The sequence below is a fragment of the Anolis sagrei genome, chromosome 1 (genome assembly GCF_037176765.1).
Source record: "Anolis sagrei isolate rAnoSag1 chromosome 1, rAnoSag1.mat, whole genome shotgun sequence".
Taxonomy (NCBI): Eukaryota; Metazoa; Chordata; class Lepidosauria; order Squamata; family Dactyloidae; genus Anolis; species Anolis sagrei.
This window is the reverse complement of record NC_090021.1, coordinates 93382729-93407291: the sequence shown is the minus strand read 5'-3', so window position 1 is coordinate 93407291 and position 24563 is coordinate 93382729. Positions and strand designations below refer to the sequence as shown.

General features: G+C 41.3%; 1 protein-coding gene across 1 annotated transcript in view; it reads right to left on the bottom strand.

The window, feature by feature from the left end:
• METTL24 (methyltransferase like 24) overlaps positions 1 to 24563 on the bottom strand; it is a 101750-nt gene that overhangs the window by 29617 nt on the left and 47570 nt on the right. The window contains exon 4 of the mRNA XM_060753163.2: positions 20254 to 20482. Within this exon, the coding sequence (XP_060609146.2) occupies positions 20254 to 20482 (229 nt within the window). The remainder of the gene's footprint in view (positions 1 to 20253; positions 20483 to 24563) is intronic.

Sequence of the window (24563 nt, the reverse complement as noted above, 5' to 3'; positions counted from 1 at the left end):
AGATTAGACAGGCTTCCACACTGTCCTCCTTTCATAGGGACTTGAAGACATGGGTCTTCAGTCAAGGAGGAAGTCCTGATGGCTCTTCATCATAGAGGCTGGAGCAACAGCACCCCCAGTGGCTGGATTCAACCACAACCACCAAGACGCCAAAAAAGCTGGACGTTGACACAATATGCCTCCTTTCTGTTCTGTCTTGTCTCTGCCCTGTCTGTCCAAAACAGTATTGAATGTTTGCCATGTATGTATACTTTGATTCGCACTTGGGGAGATAGGACAGAATACAAATAAAGTGTTGCTGCTGTTGTTGTTGTTGTTGTTAGAGAATATTTAGTGTAGTGGTCGCACATCCTGCACTTTATCCCATGCCCTCTCTCCATTACTGCATCTGGCACTTATTTTATTCCTAATGTTTACAGCCTGGCCATGGTTACAGTAGTTTACTGCCACAGTTAGAGGATCACAGCTTAATTGAGTCTGAATTGATGTTCTTATATGTGTATGTGTTTCATTTTATTGTATTTTATATTGTGTTCACTTTTACGTTTATTTTTAGGCACTTTGTGCTGTCTATAAGCCACCCCGAGTCCCTTTGGCGAGATGGTGGTGGGATATAAGGATAAAGTTGTTGTTGTTATTATTTGAAACATAACAAGATTGTGCTGGTTGTTGTATTGGATCACACGTCGGGCACTTCCCAAATGTCTAGGACTATGTGATGTATTGCCAAATATTGTGGCCTTTTGCAGCTGACAGATGCGAATAATGTGTGCAGATCACCACTGGGAACACTTTGACTGGCTTGTGCCAGAGTCTTTGCAGTTCGATCTTTAAATCCTCATATAGTGTCAGCTTTTCCAGTTGTTTCTCTTCGATCTGCTGTCGCCTGGGATTGCAACATCAATGATCCATACTTAGTTTTTTAACACGATGGTGAGGTCAGGAGTATTGTGCTCCAAAACTCTGTCAGTCTGAATTTGGAAGTCCCAGAGTAGCTTGGCGTGTTCATTTTCTGTAACAACTTCTCCTTCTTCTTCTCCTTCTCCTTCTTCTCCTTCTTCTCCTTCTTCTCCTTCTTCTTCTTCTTCTTTCCTTGTCATAGGGGAAGTGCATCCACAGTGGGCTTTAGCCTGAACTTTAAAGAAAGTAAGCATGGACTTGAGACTACTTTGGAAGTTGAGTTTAGCAACTTGTACTGTTCTTTTAAAAACCAGACTAAAACCAACATGAAGCCACCTGTTGGCATTGGCCTTAGCAGTCCCATTCCAATATTGTTGAATCATGTCTATGAAAAGAAAGCTTATTCAGTAAAACTGTGACATCCCTTTTTGGAAAGGGCTTTTGATGCCCACCAAATTTAATATACTCTAAATGCAGTGATCTTCATCCTGCTTCATAAGGTATACTTAAGAGCTGAAGGTCAAGAAACCCCAAAACACACTCATTTTAAAAAGTATTAAGTGGAACCACCTGCATCAACTTGGCTGCCAATCAATCATAACAGTTTGCATTGGAAATAACATTGATAGTGGGCTGACATATGGTTGGAAAGAAAATTCACACATGGCAACAATTAATCATCAGAATTAAACCGCAGTAACCCATCAGGGGTATTCCTGGGTTTACAGTAAGGCTCCATTTGGTCCTGCTTTTATAAGGAGGATCCCAAAGGAATCGAATTTATATCAAGGACAATGAATCTTGCAGGAGCCCATAATTCAATTATACAGCTGAAGACAGATGTTTCTTGTTGAATCACATACTGTAATAGTTTGGGATTTATCACTTCAACATGATGGTTTTTAAAGGGCTTTAAATTTTATAGCTAACTATTTTCCCAAGATTTTATAAGGCAGGCTTGGTATCAACAAACCGCTTCCCTTTCTGTTCTCGCAGTTTTCTACCCTCCATTTTATATGTACATCATGTGCATTTTGCTTATGCCAGACTCTTACCAACCGTATAAAGCTGCACCGCTACAAAGCTTTCTGTGATCATCAAATCCACTTTTGTTAAATGTTACTGTGTTTTCATATTAGAAAGGTTTTAAAGTGTATATGGAGAACTGGTTTCATAGTGACTTCCCACTAAGAAATAGAATCCTTCCTAAGATTTAGCATTCCTTATTCAGTTTCATCCACATTTTCCAGAAAACAGGTCCTTAATATATTCTTACCATAATATATTAATTAATATCCCTGTCATTTCACCCTGATTTAAGCTAAGCCAAGTGCTTACATTTATATATTTATTTATGTAAAGTATTTATATTACACCCTTCTCACCCAGAAGGGGACTTAGGGTGGATCACAGAACTCATATATGGCAAATATTCAAAGTCGCTTATACAATGACAAGACAGACAACATAGAGGTATATGCCGTATATAGCCATTCCCATCTTTTGGCATCTTTGGAGGCTGTGCTCAGTTGTGGACACAGGGGGGTGCTGTCGCTCCCTCTCCTTACCAAAGAGCTTTTATTTGTTTGTAAGCTTCTTCCTTTTTCTGATAAAAACACTGTGCCTAAAATACCTCTCTGCTTTAATGAGGTTCCTATTTATCTACTCTCTTTTTTGTTTTCGAAGTGCTAAGTTGGCAGAAGCTGGGCTTAAAGGTCAAGCATTCACCCTGACCTGGACTTCAAACTATCAACCTTCAAATTGGCAAGATATATTGCAGCTTGGTTATTAACCTGCTATGCTAAAGCTCAGCCCACATGCACAGCAGTAATCATAGAATCATAGAGTTGGATGAGACCTCGTGGGCCATCCAGTCCAACCCTCTGCCAAGAAGTAGGAAAATTGTAATAGCTTTCAAGAACCCAGGATCACCTCCATATTACAAGGCAGCAAAGAAAGGAGGGCATTGGTTCATCAGTACAAAAATTATCATATTTCGTCACATAATAGTTGCCATCATATAATGGTTGCCCCCCACCCTTTTTGGGGGGTCCCAAAATGGTATTTTTGCCTTTCTCACAACCTTGATTCCATCTATTCACCGCCCAAAGACCCACATATCTACTTCATTTCACTCACTTTCCAAAACAAGGGGGGAAAGTGTGACTACTATATGAGGAAATAGGTAATTTTAGAGTAATTCAGTGTTTTATAATATCATCCAGGATGGGTTAGCAATCTAAGGCTTAGAATACTTAGAGAATACTGAACCACACTGAATTTTATTGGACTGAGCATGTCTCATAGAATCATAGAATCACAGAGTTGGAAGAGACCTCATGGGCCATCCAGTCCAACCCCCTGCCAAGAAACAGGAAATTTGCATTCAAAGCACCCCCGGCAGATGGCCATTCAGCCTCTGTTTAAAAGCCTCCAAAGTAGGAGCCTCCACCACACTACAGGGCAGAGAGTTCCACTGCTGAACAGCTTTCACAGTCAGGAAGTTCTTCCTAATGTTCAGATGGAATCTCCTTTCCTGTAGTTTGAAGCCATTGTTCACTTCTGAGAAAACACATATGGAGCAAAGCATAGTCCATAGGCTGTATGCAGGTCCCAAATATATTGCAGTCCAGTTCCTGATTTGGGAAATTCAATGCTGTACATATTTGCATAAAATAATAAATAGCAATCTGTCATTGTCCCCCTCCAAATATCATATATTGAAGGGGGGGATCAGAAGGGCTTTACCCCACAAAGTCTAGGGAAAAGATGGTAATTGTTCCAGAATCATCAGAATTCATCCATCCCTGAAATAGAATAGCATTGCAGATTCCACGGATGAGTTTCCTTTTTCTTTTGTCACTCAGAGATGTAATGCATTTCAGATTGAAGGAGACAAATGGTTCCTCCTACTAGTAGGCAGATGTCACTGTGCTGTTATTCCAATTTTAAGCAATGTTCTACTGTTGGAGGAAATTCAGGTGCAGAAAAAGCAATGGAGGGTTCTGAGTAGAAAGATGATGTATTCCGAAGCCCCTAAGAATTCAACGAGGAAGAGTAAGGCCAAGTGACAGCCTGATTGTAAAAAAATCCTTCTCTGAAAATGCTCTGTGGAAAGCCCCCTGACCAGGCATCCTAACTGCTGATTCGAAATGATTTCCAACTCCTTTTCTTGTATGTATCACAACAGTCATTTCAAGTCCAACCAAAGAGAATAGTGTCTAGATCTAGGGAAGTAATGCTACCCCTCTATTCTGCTTTGGTTAGACCACACCTGGAATATTGTGTCCAATTCTGGGCACCACAATTCAAGAGACAAGCTGGAATGTGTCCAGAGGAGGGCGACTAAAATGATCAAGGGTCTGGAGAACAAGCCCTATGAGGAGTGGCTTAAGGAGCTGGGCATGTTTAGAATGATGAAGAGAAGGATGAGAGGAGATATGATAGCCATGTATAAATATGTGAGAGGAAGCCACAGGGAGGAGGGAGCAAGCTTGTTTTCTGCTTCCCTGGAGACTAGGACGCGGAATAATGGCTTCAAACTACAAGAAAGGAGATTCCATCTGAACATGAGGAAGAACTTCCTGACTGTGAGAGCCGTTCAGCAGCGGAACTCTCTGCCCCGGAGTGTGGTGGAGGCTCCTTCTTTGGAAGCTTTTAAACAGAGGCTGGATGGCCATCTGTCAGGGGTGATTTGAATGCAATATTCCTGCTTCTTGGCAGGGGGTTGGACTGGATGGCCCATGAGGTCTCTTCCAACTCTTTGATTCTATGAATTTCCCACAACAGAGAATGGCAGCAGTGAACAGGAGTAAAAAGCAAATCATAATAAACAGAGGGAAATCAATACTGGAAAAGCAGGTGTGGGCACTCTTAAGAATGGAGTATTTATTTTCTAGCTGTCACCTTTGATTTGCATAATCAGGTATGAAGACATAAAAATAACATTTCCAATTTTCTCTAAACCAAAAAGTATAACGTGCTTTAAGCTTTGCATTAACTGCTTGAAAGTAAAGACTTTCCGTATATATTTCAGGTTTCAACATTAATGTCAAAAATACATAGTATGATTTTACATAGGATTTATGCTACATTAGAACAGTAAAGACAAATATCACTTAAGTAAAATAAGCATTAAATAACCAGGAAAAATAAGGCGTAAACACTAAACTAATCTGGGAATATGCTATTGCAAAATGTATAATAAGATTACTTGTCCAAGATGGCACTGAGGAATTATAAAACTTTGGTGTGAGTGTCTCACCAAACTATAAAGCTCAGGTTTCTATAGCATTGAGCCCTAGGCAGTTAAAAGTGATGTCAAATTATATTATTTCTACAGTATTTTATCAAAAAATATCAACAACAGCATGATGTAACTCCATTAAAGACACTTATTGATAATACAGATTAACTGCATTGAACTGGATTTTATGATAGTGTAGACTCATATAATCCAGTTCAATGCAGTTCAATCTGTCTTCTGAAATTGTATTATCTGGCAGTGTCTACTCAGCCTTAGAATTGCAACAAGTTGTGTTCAACAGTGTTTACTCCCTGTGTTTAGGAGGGTGGTCCTTCTTTGATATTTATATAAGCATTTCTCAGAAGGAGAATATAGCATATATTTGTGTGTTTTGTAAAAATACACATACATATATAGAAGAGACCACATGGATCATCTAGTCAAGTGGTTCTCAACCCGTGGGTCCCCAGATGTTTTGGCTTTCAGCTCCTAGAAATCCTAACAGCTGGTAAACTGGTTGGGAGTTATAGGGCACTGAGGGATCACAAAACTCTACTGCAATCCTATGCTATTCAATAATCATGTCAGATATTAAAAATAGGCTGGGAAGGAGATTTTAGCTTGTGAAGAAATTGTAACAAGCTTTCCAAGCCAAGCTGACACATTAGCAAATGGTCGGCCAAAGTGCCTTTCATGAGTAAATAAGAACCAATTAGCCTTAAAATAACCTTCTGTTACATAAAGACCACTTTTTGCAAATTGAGGGTCAGAGGTTGCCCATTTTTCATTCATTTATTCATTTCAAAATGAAGTAAATTCTTTACAAAGTGTTAAATATTTTTAAAACTTCTGAATACTACAAATACTGAAAAATATATGAATAATTTCAACATGCCATCTGATTATTAGAAGATGTATGTGTATGCCCGAACATCAGTTGGACACTTTGTATATTATCATTTATACAAGGTGTCCAAAAACTATCTTTACAATTCCAATTCTATATCCAGTTGAAACAGGAAAGACAATTTCTGGATACTCTCTCTATGCGCAGAGGAACACCTATTTTCATACTACTACTACTACTACTACTACTACTAATAATAATAATAATAAACATTATTTATATCCTGCCACCATATCCCTGAAGTGACTCAGGGTGGCTCACAGAAGCACTACCACTGCTTCGACTTGCTCGTGAGCAAGAGTGGATGAGGAACAATAAAGGAAAAGGATCTGGGATATACTTATGGCACCTACCGATGAAGACTCATTTGAAGGGTTTTCTGATAGCGAGGGGTCAATGAGTGAGGGAGAGGAAGGAGATACAGTGGAGGTGAATAGGGGAACTAAGAGGGTTACTCGGGAGCAGGGGTCGGATGAGGAGCGACAAAGGAAGAAGATCCGGGATATACTTACTGCTCCCACAGATGAAGAGTCATTTATGGGTTTCTCGAAGAGTGATGGGTCTGGGAGTGATGAGAATGGGGAGGACACACTGGATTGGACTAAGGTACAAGAGGTAAAAGATGTATGTGCTCAGCCAATGTCTAGTGACACGTTTGTGGGGTTTTCTGGTGGTTGGGATTGGCAGTCGGGAGATACTTCTGAGTATCTAAGTCTTGACAGAAGATGGAGGAGTTGGAGGGAGGTGCGTCGGAGTTCACGTGTGGAGTCAAGGACAGCTGTAAGAGATGATGGCGGGGCGGAGGTCGGCTCATCTTCAGATGATGAGGTGTAAGTCCTGAAATGGTGAATCTTTGCAGAAGGCAAAGTGTCGGTTACGTTCCTGTATCGTGTGGATTTGTAGCTGCCTGTTTTCATGTTGGGCTTTGGGTCCAGGTTCTGCAGCCTGGAGTTCCTGTTCCTGTGTGTTTCGACTTGGATTAATTTCTCGTGAGAGCTGATTTCTCCCTTCCTGAATCTTGGACTGACTTGACGATGACAATGCTTGACGGACTTGGAAACGACGCTTCTTTGGACTGCTTCGACCATGACTTCTGGACTTCGGCTGGCTTCGGTTTCTCTTTCTGCGGTTTCTGTTTGCTGTTAACTATTTGAGTGCAGTGCTGTTTGTTTGCTGTTAAGTACTGTGCTTTAATCCGGATTTTATCTCTAGTTAATCTGGATTATATTTCCATTTGCATTTTGAACCAAGTTTGGTTAGGGTTTTTTTTTTAGTTTGGCCAGAGACACTGAAGTTAAGTGTCTCTGAGCTTCTATTTTCTGTTGCAATAAACTTTATCTTGGAACTTATACTGTGTGTGGCCTTTAAGGTGTCTGTGTCTCGACAAACTACTACTACTACTACTACTACTAATAATAATAATAATAATAATAAACGTTATTTATATCCTGCCACCATCTCCCTGAAATGACTCGGAGCAGTTCACAGAAGCACTGCCAGTGCCAAGCATACAACAAACAATACACAAACATATAGTCTTATAACAACATAAATTTACAACAGTAAACATGCATAAAATGACACATAATAAAACAATTAAATTCATAAAACACAGTGGTGCCTGCAGATTTTTTTTTTCACAATCGTGGTCTGTTGTATTGTGTTCCAAAACTTTGTCAGTCTGGATTCGAAAGTCCCACAGTATTTTTGCGATTATTATTATTATTATTATTATTATTATTATTATTATTTATTAACTATGCATCATCAATTCACCCAGACTGGCTGTTTTCAGATGGAGAAGTAAGCGTTAAGAAATCCCTTCTGTGTGCATCTTACATTTCAAAATTCACCTTCCATGGCTACATTTAGTTTTCATGAAAGCCCTGGGGCGGTGATAGGTAATCCATGTAACTCACAGTATAATGTGCAATTTGGCCACAGCCCAGCTTAAGTTGTTTACAGCAAAAGAATGTACACTAACAGCATAGTGCCACAGAGATACTGAGCAGAGTACAAAATGCATTTCAGCCAAGAGAACAAACTTTCCTAAATGGATGATATTTATTGCAGCAGGGCTACAGATAGATGCATCTTCACCATTTTGTGATCCCACTCTACATCTCCAATGCCTGAGGGTGCAAAGGGTTTTATGGAGAATGAAACATCCTCCTATGTTATAAATTACTGTCATGGTGGAAGGTTTTTATATTCTGCTGGATCATTACAAATGCAAGTCACAAGTACATCACTGAGGCAGAGAGGCAAGTGGGCTAGAGAGAGAGCTGCCTAAACACAGGAGATGTAGCAAACACTCACATGCATACATTTTAGCCTCCACAGCACTACCCAATTGAGGACTCGCTCCCCACCTTTTTTAGTTGATAGGATTTGAACAGGAAAATTATTTTCCCAAAGCAGCAGAGAAAAACAATCTCAGATAGGCAAAGCTGAAACAGAAGCAGTCAAGACACACAGAAATAGATTTCTAGCAATACTCTGGAGATGGCACTGAAAGTTATGTGATTCAATACGGAAGTACAGGAAGTCCCCAAGTAATGAAAATTGCAGTCCAAGATCATCTGTAGAGTTGCAAGATTCCTATCCTAGCATTAAAGAGTGATCATGATTTGGAGCATTAAAACTCTTCACATCTACCTATGATCAACTTGCTTATTTGAAAAAAATATATTATGAACTACTGTGAAATATGGAGCCCCTGGTGGCACAGTGGATTAAACCGCTGAGCTGTTGAATTAGCTAACCGAAAGGTCAGAGGTTTGAATCCAGGGAGCAGGGTGAGCTCCTGCCACTAGGCCCAGCTTCTGCCAACCTAGCAGTTCAAAAACATACAAATTAAGTAGATCAATAATTACCACTCTGGCAAGAAGGTAACGGTGCTCCATGCAGTCATACTGGCCACATGACCTTGGAGGTGTCTATGGACAATGTCAGCTCTTCAGCTTAGAAATGGAGATGAGCACCATCCCCCAGAGTCAGACACAACTAGACTCAATTCTTTTCTTTACCTTTACTACTGTGAAATACAGGCAGTCCCCAAGTTACAAGCAAGATAGGTTCTGTAGGTTTGTTTTTAAGTTGAATTTGTTTGTAAGTCGGAACAGGTACGTTTTTTAAGTGTACCTCCAGACAAAAATAGATATTTTAGCTCTGGATAGCAAAGGGAAGGGTTAACGCCCTCTGTAGTGTTTCCTTTGCTATCTCTGCCCCTGTTCAGAAGATTTCACCTCACTTTCTGTCCCTGTGATAATTGAATTTTGAACTATTTGGCTTGTTATGGAAACAGGTTAGTGAGAAAGCTTCAGTGGAGACACCTTTTCTCTATGACAACTCTTTCAGGAGTGATTTCTCTCACTTCCTATTGTCTCACCTCTGTTCTTAACCATGAGTCATTTGTAAGTCAGATGTTTGTAACTCAGGGACTGCCTGTACATAGGAATCCCTTCCAGATATTATATGTTTACACAAAGACAAGCCAGGCTGGTGATGGAAACAGTCAATGAGGCCAGGTTTCACTGGCCTTATTACCACTCCCCCTATAATGCACTGCAGCTCCAGACCTTTTCTGCCAAATCAGTTGAAAACAAGTTCCTACAGTAAACAGAAATGTTCTGATTTTCCTTTCCAGCTGGATTTTTAAGCAAATTTCTGTGCATTTTGAGTATGTTTGTATTGAGGAAAACACTGCACTAGGTAACTTTCTAGGGACTCAGGGAGTAATTCTCTGCCCTGAACAAAGATTGGGAAAGGGGTTTGAAGGGACTTAGGGGTTATTTGCAAGTTGAACTGTTGCATCTCCCTCCAGCACATAGATTTACTTAAAGATGATGCCATTGCTGTGAGCTCAACTCAAGGAGCATATCTAGACATTTCTCCAGTGTCTTCTCTTCACTCTCCACCAGCCAGTAAATGCTGCATGTTCTCCAACAGCCATTTACTGGCTGGTGGAGAGTAGCGAGAAGGCACTGGAGAAATGTCTAGCTATGCTCCTTGAGCTGAGGTTACAGCAATGGCATCATCCTTCAGTAAATCTATGTGTTGGAGGGAGATGCAACAGCCCAACTCCCAAAAGGTGGTGTGGAAGAAGTATAGAAGATGTTGTGTGCTTCTGTGTGGCAGAACTTCATACCTCATTTTCCTTCCCCAGGAATTATTAACTATTCATGGTATAGATGAGGCCTATCCTATATAAAACCTGGCAACTTGCATAGAGTTGCAGCTCACATGAACTCCACATTGCCCTCCACTGGAGTATATTTTTTATAACTGTATATCAATCATCCTCTGAATGAGTGGCCATTAGACATGAGTGCAAAGGAGGAAATTGCTTTATATGTAGATCAGGATAGGAATCATGCAGACATGCAACTCCTAGTATTACTCACCAAGGCATCTGTTGACCAAGGCTGCTGCACAAGAAAACTCCCTCCCTGCTCAGGGATTCCCAGTTGTTATGGATATACCCATGGGCCTGAAGCTATCTGTTGATCCCACCTATAACAGGAGTTTATTACAGAGCAATCACAGTGTTTAGGCAAGCAGAAAAATAGCAGTTTGGAAATGATCACTTTTACACCTTCCTCCAACCGTGCTATGTGCTACTTTAGTAATGCACATTTCTGCAATGAGTCTACTGATGGTCACCTACCTATCCATGTCCACTCTACATAGTGCATGAGTGCTATTTAATTTTTTCTGCTTTTTCTGCTGCAATCATACAATTACACAGTTTCAGTGCTATTGCAAATAGAGGGTCTGCTGGCTCAGTCTACAAAAGCTCATGTACAAACTTTGTCCTCTATTAGTTTCAAAGGTGCTACAAGATTCCTTGGCCATTTCAGAAAAGGAAAAGCTCAAGCTCCAAACCAAGAATTGAAATATTTTGGAGGGTCTCTCTTCCTGTCCCACCAAAGTGGACAATACACTATGGACTTAGGGTGGGGATCTGTCCCTCCCCGTTGAAAAAATGAATTGTCTAGAAGCCAGAAACTGTTTCTTCTCTCCTCTCTGCTAAGATGCGTCACTTTAGACCTTGAAAGTAACAAACAATGGGATGAGCTACTGCAGAATAGTGTCTATTAATTAAGAGAACAAAGGCACATAGGGAGAGATATTAATGATATGCATGATGTAATCTCACCTTTTGCACTTTTGACCAACCATACTGGGCATAAAGTTAGAGACGTCTTTACATTGTTTACCTACAAAAGTAAATGCAACTGTGCCATTGGTTGTTCCAGTTCTGGCATCCACTGGTCAGTGTCTTTCTTTCCTATTCTCTTTTTTCCCTTTGCATTGTACTTATTTCTTTCCGAAATAAACCTTACAGGGAGAGAACCATTCCCAAGTTATGGCAGCTCCACTGGCTGCTGGTCCACTTTCAAGCTAAATACAAAGTGCTGGTCGTTACCTAGAAAGCCCTAAAGAGTTTGGGTCCAGGCTATTTGTCTAACTATATCTCCCTATACACACCTTGTACACTGCAGTCAGCGAGGAGGCCCTGCTCTCGATCCCACCTCCGTCACAAGTGCAACTGGCGGGAATGAGAGAGGGGGCCTTCTCTGTGATTGTTCCCTGCCTCTGGAACTCCCTTCCTAAAGAAATAAAAATAGGCCCCATCCTCCTCTGCTTCAGGAAACTTTTGAAAACACATCTATACACTTTAGCATACAAAGGGGACGAGAACTAGCACAATTTAATTAGCACTTAATGGCTACCGTGGTCTATTTTAAGTCACAACTATGGTCAGGCACTGTTTACATTTTTACCATTTAAGTGTCTAGGATAAATGTTTTGTTCAATTATGTTCTATTAGTGTCATTATGTTTTGTTTAAGTAGCTGTATTTCATGTTACTTTGACTTTAATTCTTTTCTGGTAATTAGTTTGTTACTGTCCATTTTGCATGATTTAAAATTATGGTATTGAATGTTTGCCTTTTTATATGTTCGTATGGTCTAGAAATAAATTATTATTATTATTATTATTATTATTATTATTATTATAATTATTATTATTATTTTACTGACACAAAAATACAGTATGTTACAGCAAATGAGATCTATATGCTGGATTTTGTATCACAAAATCACAAGTCGAATACTTCCCAAGCGTCCAGGACTGTGTGATGTATTTCTGAATGATGCATGCAGTTCCAAGTAAGGTGACCTTTTGCAGTTGACAGATCGTGATTTTGTCAATGTTTAGTGTTTCCAAATGCCAGCTGAGATCTTTTGGCAGCCACGGCAACAGTGGCTGCTGCTTCTTCTTCTTCTTCTTCTTCTTCTTCTTCTTCTTCGTCTTCGTCTTCGTCTTCGTCTTCGTCTTCGTCTTCGTCTTCGTCTTCGTCTTCGTCTTCGTCTTCGTCTTCTTCTTCTTCTTCTTCTTCTTCTTCTTCTTCTTCTGGTTCAAAACTGCACCTTTGAGAGGTTGAGGTAACAGGAGGGCATTTGAAAAAGCCTTCTTAGCTATGGCAGGCCCAACACAGAGCACTCTCCCATCAGATGCCCAACTGGTGCCAAGTCAAAACACTTTTTTATTAAAGTTTTTGGAGCTAAAATGATTTAATCCCATTTGCACACAATTTATAGTTTATATTATTTACAGTTGTTTTAACTGGCTTTGTTGTAAGTGATGAATGGAGATATATATATATATATATCTGCATATATCCAGAAAGAAATCCCACTGTACTCAGCAGGATTTAGTTCTGTCTCAATATGCACAGAACTACACAGTCAATATTCATTTCCGTGCACCCTTAATTAATAGCAGCTTCTAGGAGTCTCTCCGCAGGACACAAGCCAGAGATATATCAGAGCCTTAATTTCCCCAGCTTCCTTCAGAACAGAGAAAGCAATGTAAACTGCCTTGTCTGTTTCATCCAATTCGCCTCTAAACAAGGCATCTAAATTAATCAGAAGTAACATGGCTTCAGTTGTCTCTCAGGGAAATATAAACTCACCTACCCTAACCAAAGAATAACGTATGACAAATGAATTTTAAGCTCATGATGAACATCATGCACATCATTTGGGCACCTTCCACTTGCCTGGTTTTGAAGGAAGCCCAGGACCATTGTAAACATAGGAATTTATTAGACTGATAAGACAAAGCTCACACTAGTTCTGGAAGAGCACCATCCAGATGTTGAGTTACCTAGAAAGCTCTCTATACCCAATACCGTGTGTGTCTGTGTATGGGGGAGGCCTATATGTCAACCCTACAAATTACATTAGGTTTTCTTAAGAAATAAATAATCAGAGGTGGTTTTCCCATTTCTTTCCTCTGCCTACAGAACCTATATTGGTAGTCTCCCATCCAAGCACAAAACAAGACTGACCTTAGAATCATTGAGTTGGAAGAACTCAATGATTCATGGGCCATCCAGTCCAACCCCCTGGTTGGACTGGAGGAAAATCACATTCAAAGCACCCCTGACAGATGGCCACCAGCCTCTGCTTAAAAGCCTCCAAAGAAGGTGTCTCTACCGCACTCCAGGGCAGACAGTTCCACTGCTGAACAGCTCTCACTATTAGGAAGTTATTCCTAATGTTCAGGTGGAATCTCCTTTCCTGTAGTTTGAAGACATTGTTCCGCACTCTAGTCTCTAGGGCAGCAAAAAACAAGCCTGCTCCCTCTTCCCTATAACTTCTCCTCATATATTTATACATGACCCTCATCATGTCTCCTCTCAGCCTTCTGTTCTTCAGGCTAAACATGCCCAGCTCTTTAAGCCAATCATCATAGGGCTTGTTCTCCAGACCCTTGATCATTTTAGTTGCCCTCTTCTGTACACATTCCAGCTTGTCAACTGCTCCCTTCAATTGTGGTGCACAGAATTGGACACAGTGTGAGTCCAGGTGTGGCCTGAGTAGAGAGGTAGCATGACTTCCCTGGATCTAGACACTATACTCCTATTTATGCAGGCCAAAACCCCATTGGCTTTTTTGCCACCGCATGGCATTGCTGGCTCGTGTTTAACTTGTTGTCCACAAGGACTCCAAGATCTTTTTCACACGTACTGCTGTCGAGCCATGCATCCCCCATTCTGTATCTTTGCATGTCATTTTTTTTCTGCCTAAGTGGAGTATCTTGCATTTGTCCCTGTTGAACTTCATCTCTCTAATCTGTTAAGCATCTCAGAATCTAAGGTTTTGCTTAGCTTTCAAGATCAGATAGGAATTTGTGCCTTTAGGTACTTAGGCCATAATTTCTGCAATATGTAGTACTGATGAGGAGATATTGGAAATATAGATATTCATTCATGTATAAATTGTATGTACTTTAGAAGCATTGAAATGTATAGAAAAATCAAGTTCTTTCTGTATTAGAAAGAATGCTGAAGGAGATCTGTGTCCAAGGCACGGGCAGGAGGGGGAACATTCCAGGAGAGAGATAAGCCCATCCTAGTAGCAACAGAGATAAGTAAAAAGTAAGGAGCCTATCCCCCCTCCCTCATGACAAGTCAAAGTAGGCCCCTTGATTGATTAATGTAAGCTGTATGCTGCTCTTCAGAAAGAAATACAGAGACATGTCCTTTGTATGTTGAAGATAGAATGTGATATTCCTATGATGATAAAGTGACACAGAGAATGATGTCAATGTATGTAGAAGCATGTTTCTTTGTTTGCCTGCATTTGAAATGTATAAAAAGGCAGTCAATGCCTTGATCGGGCGCTCTGGTGCTTTTGGATACAGCTCCACTCCAGAGTCCCAGCTGGAAATAAATCCGTGCTTTTTTTCAGACCTGCCATTTCAGTACAGCTTGAGTATCTTTATCAAAAATTAGAAGGACCAAAAAAAATATGGATTTCTGATTCATGGGGGAAATTTTGGAATACAGTATTTGAACATGCAGTCCCCAAATTATGAACAAGATAGGTTCTGTGGATTTATTGTTAAGGTGAATTTGTATGTAAATTGAAACAGGTATGTGTTTTAAGTATAACTCCAGCCAAATACCTCTGTGGTATTTGTTTACTGTCTGTGCCCCTGTTCAGAAGATTTCACCTCATTTTCTGTCCCTGTGATAATTGGATTTTGAAAATTTTGGCTTTAGTGGAGACACCTTTTCCCCATGGTAACTCTTTCAGGAGTCAATTTCCCTTCCAATAAGTAGATTTTTCCAACTTTCTGTTGTTTCACTCTGTTCTTAACTATTATATATATATATATATATATATATATATATATATATAATGAGATACCTTGGAGATGGGATCCAAGTCTAAACATGAAATTAATTTGTTTTATATATACCTTATACGCATAGTCTAGAGGAGCCTCTGGTGGCGCAGTGGGTTAAACCACAGAGCTGCTGAACTTACTGACTGAAAGATCCACTAAGAATCCGGGGAGTGGGATGAGCTCCTGCTGTTAGCCCCAGCTTCTGCAACCTAGCAGTTAAAACATGCAAATGTGAGTAGATCAACAGGTATCGCTCCAGCAGGAAGGAAACGGCGCTCCATGCAGTCATGCTGGCCACATGACCTTGGAGGTGTCTACGGACAATGCCAGCTCTTTGGCTTAGAAATGGAAATGAGCACCAACCCTCTGAGTCAGACATGACTGGACTTAATGTCAGGGGCAAACCTTTACCTCTCCCTACACATAGTTTGAGGGCAATAGTTCACAAGAAACAAAACTGAACCATCAGGAAGCAAAGGTTTCACTGAGTCACCAACCCATGTGGACAATTTTGGATTTTAAAGTATTTTGTCTATTGTCATTCTGGATAAGGGATACCAACCCTGTAATTTAGATGTGCAGTGGCTTCTATTTATGTCAGAACTATACATTAAATATGATCCCATAGTTCTTTAAAACAAAAACTCCTTCCTTCTTTAAAAAAATCAGCAAGTTAAATCTGAAATGGGAAACCAGCATGGGAGGAAATAGGCCTTTCCCCTCAAGCCATTTTCACTTTGCATATCCTCCTTGTCCTAACTCATGCTGCTTTTACCTTATACAAGATTCAGGTGTAAAAGAGACTGAAGATTCTGCACCTTTAACCGGTATGTAGGTAAAAACATCTCAGCAACTGCAGCTGCATTGCCAAGATATGACTGCTGAAATTCTACATAAAAGGCAAAGGCGCCTTCTTCCCTATGGCATCTAGCCACTCTGTTTTCCATCTTTTAATGTTTTCACATGAAATAGGGGCCTTGATTTTGCTGTGAGTTGGAGGCGCAGAGAGCTCCATTAGTGAGGTATGCCGCTGAGAGGGAGCACATTAGCACCTCTCCAACCAGTCAGAAGGGGCAGAGGAATGGAGGTTTGTTTGTTTGTTTTCATGTCAGGAGTGACTTGAGAAACAGCGAGTAGCTTCTGGTGTGAGAGAACTGACTGTCTGCAAGGATGTTGCCCAGGGGACACCCAGATGTTTTGATGTTTTTACCATACTTGTGGGAGGCTTCTCTCATATCCCTGCATGGAAAGCTGCAGCTGACAGAGGGAGCTCATCCACGCTCTCCCCAGATTCAAACCTCCAACCTGTGGGTCTTGAGTCCTGCCAGCACAAAGGGTTTAACCCATTGTGCCACCAGGGGCTTCAGGAAAGGAGGTGAGCTCATACAACACTGCACTGCCACAGAAACGCTTGCATAAGGAGATACATGTTAAACATCTCATATCAAGAATTCCAAAATATTCCGAAATCTAAAATTGACCATGTGAGTGACCAAAATATTGGCATCTTTGCTTTTTTGATGCTTCAATGTACGCAAACCTTGTGCCATGTAAAAAATGTAAAGGTTTCCCCTGACATTAAGTCTAATAATATCCGACTCTGGGGGGTGGTGCTCTTCTCCATTTCTAAGCCAAAGAGCCAGCATTGTCCATAGACACCTCCAGGTTCATGTGGCCAGCATGACTGCATGGAATGCCGTTACCTTCCCGCCAGAGCGGTACCTATTGATCTACTCACATTTGCATGTTTTCGAGCTGATAGGTTGGCAGAAGCGGGGGCTAACAGCAGGAGCTCACCCCGTTCTCTGAATTCGAACCTCCAACCTTTCAGTCAGCAAGTTCAGCAGCTCAGCAGTTGAACCTGCTGCACCACCAGGAGGCCCTTTGTGCCATGTACAACATCCAAAATACAAATACTTCTGGTTCCAATCATTTTGAATATGAAATTCTCAATGTGCATTAGCTATAAAAGGCCACAAGCAGTAAAAATGTGGGTGTGTTTACCAGAGTCAGTTTCTAATGGGATTTCAGGCTAGTGTTGTAGGAGTATGCATCAAATGTGCTTCAACAGATCAGGTGCTCAGCACTTTTCTAGTGCATTCTGGGTGGAAGATAATATGTAAAATAATACACATCTTTCTATAAGATGTCCTAACACAAAGTTACTTATACTTATGTCTGTATTTGCGGACTCAGACTTGGTTGTGTTAATATTTTTAAGGACCAATATTTTTAATGTATTTTAATGTTTTTTTTACTGTTGTTGACCTGTTTATGTTAATTGTTGTGCTTTAATTGTTTCTATGTTGGCATCTAATGATTGCCATCTGTAAGCCGCCCTGAGTCCCCCTTTGGGGGTTGAGAAGGATGGGATACAAATGCTCTAAATAAATAAATAAATAAATAAATAAATATACTCATAAAACGTGCTTCCTCTTTCTCTATGAAGAGGTTTACATCTCTTTTAGCATGCTTCCCCCATCACTTTCAAAGTGTCTACAGACAGACAAATTAATTTCAAGGGCAGATTCCACTGAGACATGGCAGTCTAGTATTGCAAGCGTGTTACCTCTGCAAAACATCTGGTGCCAGGAAAGTCTGTGATACTCTTAATCCTGGTAAAAATGTGCTCATAGAAGAGAAATCATACTGTGAGAAGGTGTGATAACTATCCCCTATCAAATCTACTAATAATATGAAATCTACTGATTTCCTTACAAAAAAAATTGAGTTCATAAAAAAAATTAGCAGTAATTTCAAAATACAGTAAACCCTTGGTATCTGCTGGGATTTGATACACAATTAATATTATTTATTTATTTATTTACTTTTATTTCGCTTTTCTCCCACATATGGGACTCAAGAGCACCCAGTGGCTCAGCGGGTTAAACCACTGAATTGCTGAACTTGCTGACCAAAAGGTCGGTGGTTCAAATCCAGGGAGCAGGGTGAGCTCCCGCTGTTAGCCCCAGCTTCTGCCAACCTTGCAGTTCGAAAACATGCAAATGTGAGTAGATCAATAGGTACCGCTTTGGTGGGAAGGTAACGGCGCTCCATGCAGTCATGCCAGCCACATGACCTTGGAGGTGTCTACAGACAACGCCGGCTCTTCGGCCTAGAAATGGAGATGAGCACCACCCCAAGAGTTGGACACGACTAGACTTAATGTCAGGGGAAACCTTTACTTTTTATGGGACTCAAAGCAGCATACAAAAAGCAAAGAAAAAACAACTACATAATACAGAAAAACAATCATTCCCTCTATCCAGTCAGAACCCTTTGTGGATACCAAAATACATGGATGCTCATATCCTATTACATATTATTGTGATTTGAAATGTTGTCCCTTCTTTAAAATGGCTAAATCAAAGTTCGCTTTTTGGATTTCTAAAAATATTTTGATTCTTTGAGTGCAGAATCTAGGTACTGAGGTCTAAATATACCTGATCTGAGCATTAATAGCCTAAAAATAATACCCTACTATAACATTTGATATTTTACAGTTTTGCTTGACAAACCCTGGAGCTGGGAGCCAAGTGTGTCTTAAGAAGAATCCAGAAAAAACATATAGTACAATCTGCAGACATCGAGATATATTAGCAATTCAGTTCATCCAGCACACTCTCAAAGGCAGCAATAACTCGAACGTGTGATAGCTTAGAAGTACGCGCTGGAAAAAAGTGAGTGGAAACCTACTGCACTTGCAATTCCCTAAAAGGATGCTAAGCAAGCTCAGAAGAGCCACAACTCCCCATTCCAAGCCAAAATTTTTCTGCCACTGGTGTCATTACGGGAGAAAAATTAGCGACCTGAATACAAACAATCCCTTTATAATCCTCTGTTCCAATTGCAGTTGAAAATATTTTTCTTTATTTAGAATCACTGTACTATTTCAGTCAAGTCTTACAAACCACCAAAGCGTGCTAATAGCAAATCTTGTAAGATGAACATGACTAACAAGCAGAGCTTTAGAAAGTTACTCTTATGAACTATTCATGATTTTATAGCTGGCGTGATAGCTTCTCCAAGCTCAGCTAACAGGGCACAAAGGGGGAAAAGTTATTCCAAAGAAGGATTTTTAATTTGTTGTTTCTCAATACTGTTTCCCCCTTTTGTGCCCTTCCAAGAATGTTCTGTATTCATTCACAATAGAACACTAAATACGAATTTCATAGACATCCATATCCACACTGTTATAGTGCTATGCCAAAGCAAAAAAAGCATTCCTAAACTTCTGACTGGCATTTATAACACAGATTGGGGTAGATAACTGTAGCAAAGGTTAATTTTCAACCATCACACCAGCCAAGTGGGCTACTTGAAAGCTGGCTGTAAATATGACATAATCTTCATTCAAATTATAGAGGTGGTTTATTGGCATCAGTCAATAATGAAAGGCTCAATCAGTGACATCTCCGACCCATCCCCTGTCCGAATATCAGCCAGCATGCCAATGCCTTAAATAAAGAAATACCTTTCTAAGATCTGCACAAATACTCGCAGGAACACATCAGCAAGCAAGAGTCCAAAAGTGGCAGGCTAAAACCCATGGTTGATACTGAATGAGAGACTCCCTCCTGGGCACACAGAAGACTGGGCAACTTGGAAGGCACCACGAGATGCGGAGCCAAACCTTCAGAAATGAGGCTACAAAATGGAGTCTATGACATGCAAGTGTGGTGAAGAGCAAACCACAGGCCACCTATTACATGCAGTCTGAGCCTTGCCATATGCACAATGAAGGACCTTCTTATAGCAAAACCAGAGGTATTCCAAGTGGCCAGCTATTGGTCAAAGGATATTTAGTAGAATGCCAAGTTTTTAAACTTTGTTTGTGTTTTAAATACATAACAACTGTACTCTTGATTCGCTTCTGATCCGATAAATAAATAAGATCAGAGGGGTATAAGGAGATTTGGGCACTAAGGCTTATGAACCCAATGGCTCCCCTATTGCCTCACAAAGTTAATGCTTACAATATGAAGGCTTACCTTGTGGTGTCCAAAGTCATTTAATATGGTGCCAAGCTTCTTTGTGCTGGCACGAAGTTTATGAGATGCAATCATTGGGTTGGGATCCCGCCAGTCTATGGACAGGCGGTGGTACCAGAGATGCTGTCCTTTCCGTACATGTGCCGGTTGGATACTGGGGTCAAAGCGGTGCACCTCACATCCACTGTTGGCCATGCTGATCTCAAACTCATTGTCATCACTACCCAGCCTTAACAAAGGTAAAAGGAAGAGAGAGTAACTTAAAAACAAAACAAAACAAGCAAGCAGTCGAATGATTGACCTTTTACTATAAAAGGGCTTGAGGCAGGTAATAGCAATTGTAAAACATAAAGGTATTTTAAGTATGACATGTAAAAGTACTTGTCAGTACAGTGTCTTTATTTGATCTACTGTCACCGCATAACATTTTGTATTATTGTATTTACTTTCTCCCAACAAATGTAATTGGCTTCCATTAATGATAGTGCTCCATTATGCGAGCGGAGGCCACAAGGAGGCACAAGAGAGATAAGGATAGTCCATTTAGAGCATTGGTTCCCAACCTTTTTTTGACCAGTGACCACTTGACCAGGGACCACTCTCCAACATTAGTACCAAAAGGGTTACGAATTGGTTTTTGGTCAACTTTAGATTCGGTTTGGTTATTTGGGGTGCTGATTCAGAAAACTGCATTGGATAGACCACATACAGAACATATGCAATTCAGTAGTCACCATCTGCTCACCCACAGAAATCCATATTTAATCATCTAGAGCTGTGGACCTTATTTTAGGTCTCAAGGCCCACCAGTGAGCCCACAGGCTGGGAACCACTGATTTACAGGGAGGGAGTTGAATGAGGAAAACTATTTCCCCCGTTCTCACCGGTTATCCCCCCCCCCCTTCCCATATCATAAACAAGGGTTGTTTCCACGATGGGGACATGGTTGAGGGAAATAACAGGAAAACGGGGGGAAATAGTTTTACTATTTCAACCCACCCTCCACCTCCTAAAATAGACTATCATTCTCTCTCTTACACCCCCTTGTGGCCTCCACCTGGATAATGGAGCAGTATCCCATTAATTTCTACAGAAAGAAAAAAAACTACAGTCAAGACCTCAGATGATATAAGACAGTGATTCTTCACCTGTGGTCCCCCCAAATGTTTTGGTCTTCAAGTCCCAGAAATCTTAACAGCTGGTAAACTGGCTTGAGTTTCCTGGAATTTGTAGTTTGAGAAGGTACTTAAGATATCTCTGCTGAGGAACTCGACTTTGCACCAAGTACCAAAGTTTTCCATAGACAAATCATACAGTTGTGCAGAATAGAGCCATGAAACCTAAAGTGGTATCAAACTCCTATCACTCTGCAATGTAGATACAAGCCCGCCCACCCACTCCAATTGTCAACTGCCGGAATGTTTTAAAACAATTACTTCATAGAAAGTTTTATGGAAATCTTGAAATTTCAGAATTTTAAAACTTGGCTAAAGCTTTTTGGTACTCCTATTTCTGTCCTATTTCTGTATATTCTTTTACATTGAGAAAGGACTTTGAAGCCCCAAACAATTAAATGTCTCGATACATTTTGCAATGTCTTAGCAGGCTGTAGAGCAGGCATAAACAATCTTTTTTGCGCTGGGGCCAAATGCCGGGCCCAGCCAGGAGGGAGGGTGGGGTGAGCCCAGGAGGAGGCAAGGCTGGGGGCAAAGTGGGCCTGGGAGGGGTAGGGTTGGGGCGGAGAGGGTGAGCCAAGGAGGGGCAGACCAGGGTATTGGAGGGGCATAGCCAGGGGCATATCATCCTCTGGCTTTCCTTCCAGCATAAGGATGGGGCTACTCACCCCACCCTTATGCTGGGAGGAGCTCCCTTGCCCCCATCTGCCTATCCCTTCTGCCGGCATCAGGACTGGAACTTACCTTGTCCTGATGCCAGGAGAAGAAAGAGGCAGGTGGCAGTGAGAGGGCTTTGAAGCCACCTCACCAGCCGCCTGCCTCCTCCCCTGAACTGGAATTCTCCTGACATCAGGACAGGGCTTTGCCTCTTCTGATGCCAGGAGAAGGAAAAAGCAGGTGGAGGCCAAGGGGGCTTTGGAACTCCTCAACCCCCACCTGCCTCTTCCTCCAGGCTGTGCTTCTGCCAGCATAAGGACAGGGCCGCTCACCCCATCCTTATGACGAGAGGAGGCCCTGAAGAAGGCATTGTAGGGATTCAGTCTGTGATTGCCACAGTACTCAAACGAAAATGATCATGTCCCTTCAGAGGTTCCCATGTCTGACTCAAATGATCAAGTTTCTGTTGATTCTCAAGGGGTTGTGAATAAAGAAGGCCAAGAAAATACTGTTGTTGTTGTTCATTCGTTCAGTCGTCTCCGACTCTTCATGACCTCATGGACCAGCCCACGCCAGAGCTCCCTGTCGGCCGTTACCACCCCCAGCTCCCTCAAGGTCAGTCCAGTCACTTCAAGGATGCCATCCATCCATCTTGCCCTTGGTCGGCCCCTCTTCCTTTTGCCTTCCACTTTCCCGAGCATAATTGTCTTCTCTAGGCTTTCCTGTCTCCTCATGATGTGACCAAAGTACTTCAACTTTGTCTCTAGTATCTTTCCCTCCAGTGAGCAGTCGGGCTTTATTTCCTGGAGGATGGACTGGTTGGATCTTCTCGCAGTCCAAGGCACTCTCAGCACTTTCCTCCAACACCACAGCTCAAAAGCATCGATCTTCCTTCGCTCAGCCTTCCCTAAGGTCCAGCTCTCACATCCGTAGGTTACTACAGGGAATACCATGGCTTTGACTAGGCGGATCTTTGTTGCCAGTCTGATGTCTCTACTCTTTACTATTTTATCGAGATTGGACATTGCTCTCCTCCCAAGAAGTAAGCGTCTTCTGATTTCCTGGCCACAGTCTGCATCTGCAGTAATCTTTGCACCTAGAAATACAAAGTCTGTCTCAGCCTCCACGGTTTCTCCCTCTATTTCCCAGTTGTCAATCATTCTTGTTGCCATAATCTTGGTTTTTTGACATTTAGCTGCAACCCGGCTTTTGTGCTTTCTTCTTTCACCTTGATTAGAAGGCTCCTTAGCTCCTCCTCGCTTTCGGCCATCAGAGTGGTGTCATCTGCATATCTGAGGTTGTTAATGTTTCTTCCAGCAATTTTCACCCCAGCTTTGCATTCATCCAGCCCCGCACATCGCATGATGTGTTCTGCATACAAGTTAAAAAGGTTGGGTGAGAGGATGCAGCCTTGCCGTACGCCTTTCCCAATCTTGAACCAGTCTGTTGTTCCGTGGTCAGTTCTTACTGTTGCTACTTGGTCCTTGTACAGATTCCTCAGGAGAGAGACAAGGTGGCTTGGGATGCCCATCCCACTAAGAACTTGCCACAATTTATTATAAAATACTGTTAGCCAGAGTGAAACTGAGGATTCTGGGATCGTTGGTTCACAAGGCAAAGATGTCTCGAGGCAGACTTAGAAGAGGCTGAGGCCGAATAGTCAAGGTTAGCGAGAGATATGAAAGGAATTTACTAATGAGCAAACTGGAGGAGGCAATCTTTGATAGCAAAGGGCAAATTTATCAGGATCGCCACCTGGATTTAGGGAGGAAGCGCTCAGCAATATTCAGAGAAAAAAGGGGGTCAGGGAGAGGTTTCCCAAAGGAAACAGAATGCTTTTGCTATGACTCTCTGAATAAATATAGGGCCTGTGAATCTATACTCTTCAGTGAGTCCAACATTTAGTTTTCATGGCTGCTCCATGCCTTCTTGTTCATGCTGAGATTCATGTATAATCTTGCTTCATATCCATGTTCATGCTGAGATTGTTGTGTCCTGATTTCAAGCTCCTGCATTTGGATTGTTTGGTTCAAGTTTGCTCCTGTTTCTTCAAGTGACTTTGGTCTTTGCAACCTTTTGGAACTGACAGACTTTTTTTCCTGTGGACTTGGATTTGGTCATTTGGATTTTGAGACTATTCTGTTTCATGACTTGGATTTTTCCTGGATATATTACATTGCTTTATGGATTGTTTTATGGACATTTCTTTATTTTCTATTTGGATGCTTTTTACCTTTTTGATTACTGCTATATTAATCTTCAATAAACTGCTTTGCTTATTAAAGAACATTGCTGTGTTTGCAGGTTCAAAGGTGCCTACCACAGCCTTGGTGTGCAACAGGCACACAGCGGGCTGAGAGCACTCCAGAGGGCTCCCAGCCTCCGCATTCCTTCCTCTCTTATCTTTTTGGTATAAAAATACAGCAGGCTACCACATCCTTATGCCCAAAGGGCAGAAAGAGTTTGGAGGGCCGGGCA